At 41.2% G+C, this 11635-nt stretch overlaps 1 protein-coding gene across 2 annotated transcripts in view; it reads left to right on the top strand.

The window, feature by feature from the left end:
- The first annotated feature begins 2814 nt into the window (after positions 1-2814).
- NOX4 (NADPH oxidase 4) overlaps positions 2815-11635 on the top strand; it is a 175551-nt gene continuing 166730 nt past the window's right edge. For both annotated transcript variants that reach the window (XM_068977093.1, XM_068977092.1), the window contains exons 1-2: positions 2815-2871; positions 3582-3677. In XM_068977093.1, coding sequence (XP_068833194.1) covers positions 2815-2871; positions 3582-3677 — 153 coding nt within the window. The remainder of the gene's footprint in view (positions 2872-3581; positions 3678-11635) is intronic.

Raw genomic sequence — 11635 nt, 5'->3', positions numbered from 1 at the left:
ATCAGGTTGATTTGACACACTTATATATAGGGAAATGATTATCACTCAAGCCTTACCTAACACCTCCATCACCTCACATAACTACCCTTTTTGTGTGTATTAAGAGAACATTCAAGATCTATTCTCTAAGCAACTTTCAAGTATGTAACATAGTGTGGTTAATTATCATCACCATGGCTGTGTATTAGATCTCAAAAAACTATCTACCTTATAACTGGAAGTTTGTACCTTTTAACCAATGTCTGCTCATTTCCCCCTCTCCCTCAGGCAAATTTCTTAATCTCTTTCAGCTTCGGTTTCCTCAACTCGGAAGTGAGGTGGCTCTTATCTGTATGGAGAGCTATGAGAATAAAGTGAGATTTTGTACATGAAATACTCAGGACAGTGGCTGATACAGTAAGTACATAGTGAGAGCTGGCTCCATTATTTTTGTTATTTTTTTTCCTGAAAAATTGTGTTTTATTCTACTGTTCTTCAATTGCTTCACTCCTCTCAAAATGACAACAACCAGCTCATTTTGCCAGAATCTCCTCACCTTCCATCTGTTGAAATTAAGGCTGGAAGATGGCTTCTTCAGGGTGAAATATGAGGAATATCGATGTGTCTCAGAATTAGACCTGCCTTCAGTGGTGACACTCCTTGGCTTCTCCCTGTCTTCTTCTGGTCCTTCAGGTATCACATGGTGGATAAAAACTGGCTGTTATTTATGAATAATGGGCTCCTTAGCTCCAGAAAGATTTGAGGCAGTTTTTAGGATTAGATCATGCATAAAACAGTAAAGTTATATGTTAAAAGAGATCACTATTAGAGCACTTTGTGAATTATAACTGAGATTTGATACAGATTTGTTTTTTACATTCCATGAGGTAAAGAAATTATCATTCTTGTGGAATTTTTAGTTTCAATTATATATTATTGCATGTTTGTAAAATGTATTTCGCTTTAAAAAAAAGGGAGAGAAAGATAGCTTGAGGGCCATGAGATTAGGTTGCTAGTGGTTTACTTTTTCTGCCACTAGTGGCTAGAGGTGAGAAAGTTCCTGATTTAACAAAACTTTCTCCAACACTTATTTTCATCGGACATTCTTTCACGTGCGTGATTTTTTGTTTCTTCCCTAATACTGATAAGCTGCAGTGTAGGACAGGTAGCCTGGGAAAATTTCACACTTACATCACCCTTCACCCGGCCTCTGGTACAAGTCTGACAGGATTCTTATTCCCTAACAGACTCTGATAGCAGGTAGTAAATAGGCACTGAATAGAGTGAATCCGAGCTTCCCTAAAAGCCCCTGAAAATTCCGTCAGTTTTAACCATTAACTCCCTGGACTCTTGACGCAGAAGTTTCTCTAAAGCTCTGCGTCGGTGCTTCGGGATGGGGGTGGAAGAGCGAGGGATAGAGGCTGAGGTCAGGGCTGTGGCGGCCAAGGACCTGCTGGGACGCGGGACGCGGTCACACGGGGGCTACTTCCGGCTCGGGTTTCCGCCGGGGGCCTCGTAGAGGGACCTTGGGGGCCGGGGGGGGGCACGCAGTCCAAAGGAATAGGTGTGTGTGTATGTGTGTGTGTGTGTGTGTGTGTGAGTCCAAGGGGCGGCAAAGGTCCGGCCAGTCAAAAGGAGTAGGGGTGTGTGTGTGTGTCTTCCTGTGTGTGAGTCCAAGGGCGGTGCAGGTCCCCATTCTGTCTGAGCACCATCCTCCACATCTTGCTGTCTTTCCAGTGGGGGCAGGCTGCGGTGTGTGTGTGTGTGTGTGAGTCCAAGGGGCGGAGATGGTCCCCACTCGGCTGAGCACCATCCCCCACATCTTGCTGTCTTTCCAAGCGGGCCAGCAGGTGTGTGTGTGTGTCTTTGTGTGTGCGTCTGCGTGTGTCCAAGGGCGGCGAAGGTCCCCACTCTGTATGAGCACCATCTTCCACATCTTGCTGTCTTTCCAAGCGGGCCAGCAGGTGTGTGTGTGTGTGTGTGTGTGTGTGTGTGTGTGTGTGTGTGTGTGTGTGTGTGTGTGTGTGTGTGTGTGTGTGTGTGAGTCCAAGGGCAGCGAAGGTCTCCACTCTGAGCACCATCCTCCACATCCTGCTGTGTGCCTTTCCAAGTGGGGCAGGCCGATGTACGTGTGTGTGTCCAAGGGCGGCCCAGGTCCCCACTCTGAGCACTATCCTCCGCATCTTGCTGTCTTTCCAAGAGGGGCCGGCCGGTGTGTGTGTGTGTCTGTGTGTGTGCGTGTGTCCAAGGGCAGTGCAGGTCCCCGCTCTGTCTCAGTACCTTCCTCCACATCTTGCTGTGTCTTTTGAAGTGGGGCAGGCCGGTGTATGTGTGTGTGTGCGCGTGTGCCTGTGTGTCATTGTGTGTGTGTGAGTCCAAGGGCGGCGCAGGTCCCCACTCTGTCTCAGCACCCTCCTCCGCATCTTGCTATCTTTCCAAGCGGGGCCGGCCGCTGGAGGCTGCTGGGCCGCCTCCCGGATCCCAGACCGGGACATCCCGCGCGGCGGCAGCCACAACAACAGACTCTCCGCAGACAAAGGGCAGGCGCCGCGGGGAGCGCGCGCTCGGAGCGCGGGTCCCGGCCGCCAGGGGCGCCGCGCAGACCCCGCGCCGGCCGCGGCCGAGGCGCCCGGAAGAGCCGGCTCCGGGCGCAGACCCCGCCCGGGCTGGCGCGGCGCCGGCCCCGGGCTCCCACTCGGTCTTTGACCCTCCGTCCCCTCCCGGCCCCCCCGCACCCCCCGCCCCCCAGGGGGCCGCACCGCTGGAGCCGCTGCGCCCGCGGCCGCCGCTGCTTGTCGGCCGGCTGGCTGAGAGCGCGGCGCGCGGGCCGGCGGCATGGCCGTGTCCTGGAGGAGCTGGCTGGCCAACGAAGGGGTTAAACATCTCTGCCTGGTAGGATGGCGGGCGAGGGTCTCCCGGCGTCTTGTTTCTGGGGCAGCGATCTTGATTCATTCTCTGAGCGAGCGCGGGTGGGAAGCTGGAAGTTTTGTCTCTAGTGCAAAACCTCCTCCACTAACACAAACTTTCTGCCGGGAATACCTGGACATAACCATCTCTTCCCTCCCTTCCTCCAAGCCCTCGGGAACTTGCCTACACTTTGATGCGAGAGCGGATGCGGAGGAAGGGAGATCCCTGTTAGTTAACACAGCTTTTCCTTTAACCTCTTAAACATCTTCACCACCCCCACCCCCCTTTTCTCCTTTCCCAGATTGTTTCTGTCGGATTTTATTTTATACAGCAAAGCCCTCTTCTTTAGTATCTATTCTTCATTCAATGGATATTTTTAAAGCTTAAACATACAATGCTTGGGACTTGGTGATGTCACTCATCTCTTAGTCTTGTTTTGTCCTCCAGGGGATATCTGTGATCTTTAGGATACCTGTTGCAGCCCAAATACTTAATCTCAGGTGTACAGGGGCTGATTGAGTTCAGATACGTTTTCCTCTTAGTCGTTTGCAGCTTGCTGTCAATTGAGAAAGCTTTGGGCAACGACTGATTGAGGTTCCATTGAACGTATTGTGTCCGACGAATGTACTTGAGGTTTCTGTTCATCGGATAGTACTTATTTTTAATTCTTTTTTCTCTTTCTCCATATGATTTAGCTTATCTGGGTCTCCCTGAATGTCCTGCTTTTCTGGAAAACCTTCCTGCTGTATAACCAAGGGCCAGAGTATCACTACCTCCACCAGATGCTGGGGGTAAGTGGGCCTTGGGTGACCTGGTGGAGTGGGTATAAGGTGGGCAGACGATGCTACAAAGACTTGGGCAGTTTTTCTATTTATTGAAGAAACATTCGGTGGGTTGTTCACTTCAGGAGAGTTTGTTAGTCTCTAAAGTGGTCAAGTTTTCATGATTTATCATTTACACTCGTGGAAGTTACAATGATTGACTCTTTTAAGAGCCAAAGATAATCTTATAAAGAGAACTGTTAGGCTAGTAATACCTGAGAAAAGTTGTTACTTCTTGCCAGCTGCAAAGTGCCCTGAAGGGTCTCCTTCACTTAAGGGACCAACTGATGACAGGCTTTTCATTCTCACTAATCAAGTCTTCAGCTTGCCCATCAGCTTATCCAGAGAATTTCTGCACTGCTTCCTTTTACTGTCAGTTCTCACACCGTATGTCTCTAAGGCAGTTATTTATTCTTGGGCATTTCTCAAATGCTTGCCCTAGGTTAGTGGCTGATTATTGTTCTGGTGTTCTGGTCTAATAGGAGAACAATATTGTGCAAAATTTTGCTCTGATTTGTCTCATGTGTCAATATTTTTCTTTTTTTTTTTATATTCTATGATGTTTCTGTTTTCATTCTTCCTCTCCTTCCCCTCCCTACTTGTCTCCTGAACAAAAATGGTATCACTGAGCACATCTTACTTTGTATAAGGAGATAGCTTTTTCTAAGAAACAAACAACACTTATAAGACATTGAAAAATCTTAGGGCATACGAAAAAGCAGATTTTGTCATTCCTTTTCATTGGAGAAGAAAATGCATTCTGAATAGGAGGTGCATCGTTTTCTTTTTCATGGTTTAATGCCTGTTTACAATTATGATTAGTTCAGATGAATTCAGTGGAACCAGTCTTCCATTTCCTGTTTTTATAGTTACAAATCTTATTTCTCTTTAAACCTCAGCTTTTATAGTAGTGCTTGGCACATATTAAGATTGGGATAAATTGAGGCTGAACTAATTGATTTGTATTTTATTTTATAAAGCACTGTTTTCATTATCTGTTGTTCACACAGTTTAAAAAGTTTAATAACTTTTTTAAATAATTTTTTTAGAGCTATTTAGAGTTCACAGTAAAATGGAGGGGAAGGCACAGATTTCCTGTATGTTCTCATATCCTCACACATGCGTAGCCTCTCCCATGATCAACATCACCCACCAGAGTGGTACGTTTGTTACGATTTGATGAGCCTGCATTGACACAGCATAATCACCCAACATCTGTATTTTAAATGGATTGATAAACATAGTCGCAAAGATTAAATTCCTAAATCTGAACATTTCTTTCTTTCTGCCTACCAACCCTCCATTCAGCCATACAGAAAACTGTCATGAAACCTTCACTTTTCAAATGGGCACATAAAGAGTAACTTCTCCCCTGTGTCTTCAAGTTGCTTACAGTCTAATGGAAGCTCTAACAAATAAATACTTGTAATTCAATAAGCAAGTTAAAATTTTTTTTCTCTAAGAAACGCATGAAAGTTTACTGGTCTATCATGTTACTTTGTTTCCTAGAAATCCCCCTGGGGTGTAAACTAGCAAACAGGAGGTTTTGCAGTGCAACATAGATCAGACCTATTCATTATATATTACTTGATGAATATCTTGGAGAAAACTCTTGAGAGTTACGATGGCAAACTTTGCTTTGGAAAATGGTGAATCTTCATCAGGACGTAGATGTAATAATATAAAATATAAGCCTAGACAACTTGGAAAGACATAGTTAAACTTGGAATTTCAGCTTTATGACATAGTATAAACTAAAATGATAATTTACTTAAAAAATAATTATGTTGGAAACCAACAAGTTCGTTTTTTATTAGTTTGGATGCTGTGTAACAACTTCAAATATATTTTGGTGACAAGTCAAATAAGAAGAATACATACACACACACACACATATACAACCCAACTAATTGAATTATATGTTTCACCTCCTTCTACTAGTGGTTTTGTTTGAATAAGATGATAGGCTAGTGAGGTTCAGTGGTGAGACCCGCAGAATATAGGCCTGGTACTAAGCAGGGGCTCAATAAATATTGATCAGATGAATGAAGACAAAAAAATAATAAAAGGACTAAATGGAAGACTGTGAGTAACATGTGCAAGAGGCAGACTGAAGAAGAGCAGGATCATTGTAAATTAGTTTCCATAGAAACATAAGAATCATCATAGTTGAGCCTTAACCATGTAGTTAGGAGTCCATATTTTATGAAGAATCACTGTGGAAGAGCACAGCTTTTCTTTTTGACATCATAACTAAAGAAGAAAGATGACTTTCACATGTCTTACTTTTCATTAATCACCTATATGAATTTTGTAGTCATTAGTTTATCTACACCATTTGGAATAGATATCTGTCATTTTAGTAAAAAAGGAATTCTGTCTATAGTTTGACTATTTGCTTAATGAAGGAGTATTTAATTTTATTTGTCTTAGGCTTATCCTTCCTAATCTTTTGATGATTATGGTACTGTTTCATAGTAAAAGAATTTGCAAGCATTTTTTTTTGTATTTAAAGAAATACAGCAGAACAATGAGATATAATTAATTTTTAAAATAAATATTGTAGGCTCCCACATTTTACTTATTTAATAACTGTATAGTATGAACTTTATACCTTAGAGCAGTTTTTCTTAGAGCCTACCAAACACTCCCAAGAACATGGTCCCATCATGATAGAAATCCTGAAAATGACATAGGTATTCTGATAAGTCTCTTTTAGGTAAATTTTAAGTTCATAAAAATCATGATGATATTTCTGGAAATGAGCTTGATTGCTACCACCGTAAAACACTATGGAAACAAAGCTTCCATTTGTTGAACATTTTGATAATAGCATTTAGTCTAAGGTTGTCATTTTTCATCTGTAAAATGTAAGCTAATAATAAAGTTGGACTCATATTACAGGAAGAAAGTGTCCATAGGATATAGCTCATTTGCAGGAAGGCATAGACATTGAGAAGCAGTAAAGTCTTTGCAGTAGCCTAAAAATCTCTTCTTTCTACTGAAAAACAATTTATTTGACTGTTTATTTAAACTGATGTTATACTAGTCACTTTACAAATATTGTGTTTAACTCAGAAACTATTCTTCCCCATTGTCCCTGGGGAAGTATAGGCTGAGGAATCTGAATGAATGGCTGCTCAGATCCCTTTGGATGGTCAATGTCAAAGTTAGGACCTATATGCAGTGCTGTCTGGACTTTTGCTTTTTTTTTTTCATACTGCACAGATTTCTAAACCACTCACTGGCCCATCTCAGATAGTCATGTCACTGGTTAGTATTGCTCTTTATCAGTGCTATGCCTGACAGATATATAATGTGACTCATACAGAACTTAAAATTTCCCAGTAGTATTTCAAAAGAGTAAGAAGCCAGTGACATTAACTTTAATATATTTTATTTAAACTAATATATTGAAGGTATTGTAATAGATTGAAGCATTCAACATGTGGTCAGTACTTTTAAAAATTATTGATGAGATATTTTACATTATTTTTGCCTATTCTTTGAAATAGAGTGTATATTTTCCACTTATGTACATCACAGCTCAGCCACTAGAATTACTTGGCCTGTCTTTAAGTTTCATAAAATTTTTACAGATGAAAAAGTGGATTCACTCTTTTACCTGTAAGATATCCAAGTTGTTCCAAATATAAAGATTTTCCACTAACACAAGTGAATATCAGCTTTTTCAATTTAAATTAGTAAGATTAATGAACCTAAAAATCCGGTTCCATGGTGGCCTTGGACACATCTCTTATGCTTAGTACACATGTGGTTAGTGGCTACCATTTTGGACAGTACACATGCTGGCCGTGGGGAGATTTTATTACCTTCATGGCCAAATGCATTCATCATTTTGCTTTAAGGCAAGCAACTAGCCACCAGTCAGCCACATAAAAAGAAATCAGAATATGGGTAGTCCTCCGACTCCCCCTTTCCTGAACAGGAGTTAATTTTGAATGGGAGCTTGTGGGCTCTAGTAATTGGTGTGTAACTGTAAAAATATTTTTGACTTAATCTTCTCTGCTTCCTGGGAGGTGGGAGCCTTTGAGAAAAATGCTAAAATTATTTAATCCTCAGAACTAGAGTTATCATTTTTATTCCTAATAAGCTAAAGTGACTATTCTTAGACCACAGTTAAGTGTTAAAAAATTACACAAGAACTGCTAGGGAAAAGAAGATCATAAATGATGGAAGATAAAATAATCTTGGGACTTAATATGTCTTAGTAGGAATTTTCATCAGAACTGTTTTTTCCCAGACTGGTTTGACCCAGGCCTGGAGGCTACATGGTCACGGCTGGTTTATGCCTGAGTTAATGTGCTAATCAGACTGTGCTCTTCCTAGGAGATGTTTAATTATGACATGCTGTGAATAGTGGAATCTTAAAATTAGCTAAGAGAGGGAAAAAATCTTTTGCAGAAAACCAGAGCAAACACTGAAATAAACAAACCAAACAACAACTATTTTCATCTACGGTGCTTTAAATAAAGGACTCCATTGATTACTTAAGATGAAATTTGTTTTTGATTTATTTCTTTCCAAGGAATGGAAAATGTATGTAGTACTTTAATAGCAAGTGCTAATGTGTTGTGACAGACTCTGAGAGTTTCCTGAATTTTTTGAAATGTTGAGGCAAATTTAACTCAGGATATTTTCATATCAGGAGCCTTCATATCATAGTCATCTATTTCTGAGTTCTCTTTCTGACATTTTAATGATTACAGGATATAATTTAACTGGTATAAGCATTTTAATTTGACAAGAGAATGGATTTTGTGGTACCAGATTCAGTGTGTCTTTGTTTTTGTTTTATTATTTTTTTCCCCAAAGCTAACATTTGTGTATGGATCTTTCAGTTTCAACCTAGTTTTTCTCAGAGTACCATAATGAGAATTTAATTCTTTTGCTTAATCTCACAATTTTGTTTTAGATCTGCTGAATGGACATGAAGTTTTTTTTTTCTTATTTTTAAATTCTTATTGAGATACCTGTGTAATTTGGAAGAAAGTTGTAAGCATTGAGGTTTTTCGAATTGTACAGTGATGATCTTTCTTTGGTCAATCATTATCCTTCAAGTGATTTAGAAACATTAACAATTCACCCTTTCAAGTGTCCTAGGACTTCACTTTCACTTTTCACTTTCATGCATTGGAGAAGGCAATGGCAACCCACTCCAGTGTTCTTGCCTGGAGAATCCCAGGGACGGGGGAGCCTGGTGGGCTGCCATCTATGGGGTCACGCAGAGTCGGACACGACTGAAGCGACTTAGCAGCAGTAGCAGCAGCAGCAGGAATTGTATCAACGGTTTTCCCGGTGGCTCAGACAGTAAAGTTTCTGCCTGCAATGCAGGAGACCTGGATTCGATTCCTGGGTCAGGAAGATCCCCTGGAGATGGAAATGGCAATCCACTCCAGCACTCTTGCCTGAAAAATCCCGTGGACAGAGGAGCCTGATAGGCTACAGTCCATGGGGTCGCAAAGAGTTGGACAAGACTTGAGCGATATCAGAATTAACATTTCTCAGAGATAGAAATCTGATGTCATGTGAATTTCTTAAGGTTGGAGATTGGCGTCTCTGTGTGAAAGACCTAGGATTTTAAGTCAGCATTGGTTTTACAGCTGACCTCTGTGTATGTGTGTGTGTGTGTGTGTGTGTGTGTATGTGTGTGTGTTAGTCGCTCAGTCATGCTGACTCTTTGCGGTCTCATTGACTGTGACCCGCCAGGCTCCTCTGTCCATGGAATTCTCTAGGCAAGAATACTCGAGCGGGTATCCATTCCCTTCTTCGGGGATCTTCCTGACCCAGGGATTGAACCCAGGTCTCTCACGTTGCAGGCAGCTTCTTTACTGTTTTGAGTCACCAGGAAAGCCCATATCTGGCCTGCTGCTACTGCTGCTAAGTTGCTTCAGTCGTGTCCGACTCTGTGCCACTCCATAGACGGCAGCCCACCAGGCTCCTCCATCCCTGTGATTCTCCAGTCAAGAATACTGGAGTGGGTTGCCATTTCCTTCTACATCTGGCCTAGGCAGCTGTAATTCTGCTGAGAAGGAGTATATGCCTCCTATCAATTTCAGAAAGGGCTTGATCATTAACTTTCTTTTTACTGCTCAGAATATTGTGGTTTCAATTCAAAGGATACTTTTCAATAAGTTATTTTTTGTGTGTTTGTGTTTATTCTTAACATTCTGCTAAGGTGTTAAGCTTCTTGTTTATTGCTTATTGACAGGTGAAATTAGTTCCATTACATTGAGGCAGTCATGATGTACTTAATTCTTTTATAAGAGATAGAGACTCATGTAACTTTAGACTTGAAAGAGAACTTTGATGTCTTTACTTAGATTTTCCCAAATAGAAAAATGAGGTTGATAATGAGCTCGTTATCACCGACTCAGCTGGTGGCTTGGTCACTCTCCTGGTTCACTGTTCCTCACTCCAATATTCAGCCTGTTATAATGAACAACTCAGTAGACAGACGTATGTAAGATACATTAAACTCCATACTCTGTAGGTCACTAGCTTTTCCTGTTTAAAGGTGTTGAACAATTCAAGAAGTTATGGAAAATTATTGACTTACACCCAGGATAATGTATATTTCCAGCCTTACAGTTGTTTTAGACTTGTTTCAGACATGTTGGTAAGGATTACGAGATGTATTTGTATTTTTTTTTTTTTTCTGATTACATGATGTTTGCTAGAATTTTAGCACAAGGTTTAACTTCTTTGTTATACTCAGCTAAATGTCCATTGTATAATTCTCTTTTATCAGTACCATCCAAAACAGCGTAGAATTGAAATTTGAAATTAGTTTCCAAGATTTTCAATTTTACTTCCCTCATTTCGTTATTAATAATATCAATTCATTGAGGACTAAGCACCAGGTATTACTCGGAGAGCTTTGCTTAGATTAATTTATTTAATCTTTTCATCCATCCTATGGAGTAGATATTTTTAATTTTTAATTTTGAAGCTAAGACATTGAATTAGAGAAGTTCTGTAACTTGCTGATGAGTGACAGAGCCAGATCTCTAGCTCACACAAACTGATTCTAGAACTTGTACTGTTAACCACTGGGCTCTTTTGCCTTTAGTCAATGTTAGTGTTAGCCTGAACCATATGGGATTGCTATTTTAATGGAACAAAAATATCAGCAACCTCAGATATGCAGATGATACCACTCTGATGGCAGAAAGCAAAGAGGAACTAAAGAGCCTCTTGATGAGAGTAAAAGAGAAGAGTGAAAAAGCTGGCATAAAACTCACCATTCAAAAAGCTAAGATCATAGCATCTGGTCCCATCACTTCATGGCAAATAGATGGGGAAAAAGTGGAAACAGTGACAGATTTTATTTTTTTTTATTCTCCAAAATCACTGTGGACAGTGACTGCAGCCACAAAATTAAAAGATGCTTGTTTCTTGGAAGAAAACCTATGACAAACCTAGACAGCATATTGAAAAGTGGAGACATCGCTTTACTGACAAAGGTCTGTATAGTCAAAGCTATTGTTTTTCCAGTAGGCATGTACGGATGTGAGAGTTGGACCATGAAGAAGGCTGAGTGTTAAAGAACTGATGGTTTTGAATGGTGGTGTTGGAGAAGACTCTTGAGAGTCTCTTGGACAGCAAGGAGATCCAACCAGTCCATCCTAAAGGAAATCAGTCCTGAATATTCATTGGAAGAACTGATGCTGAAGCTGAAACTCTAATACTTTGGCCACCTGATGCAAAGAGTGGACTCATTGGAAAAGACCCTGATGCCGGGAAAGACTGAAGGCGGGAGGAGGAGGGAGCTACAGAGGATGATGGTTACATGGCATCATCGACTCACTGGACATGAGTTTGAGCAAGCTCCAAGTGATAGTGAAGGACAAGGAAACCTGGTGTACTGTCATCCATAGGGTGCCAAAGACTTCGCACCTGAACAA

This window comes from Capricornis sumatraensis, chromosome 8 (assembly GCF_032405125.1).
Source record: "Capricornis sumatraensis isolate serow.1 chromosome 8, serow.2, whole genome shotgun sequence".
NCBI lineage: Eukaryota > Metazoa > Chordata > Mammalia > Artiodactyla > Bovidae > Capricornis > Capricornis sumatraensis.
This window is presented reverse-complemented; position numbering and strand designations above follow the sequence as displayed.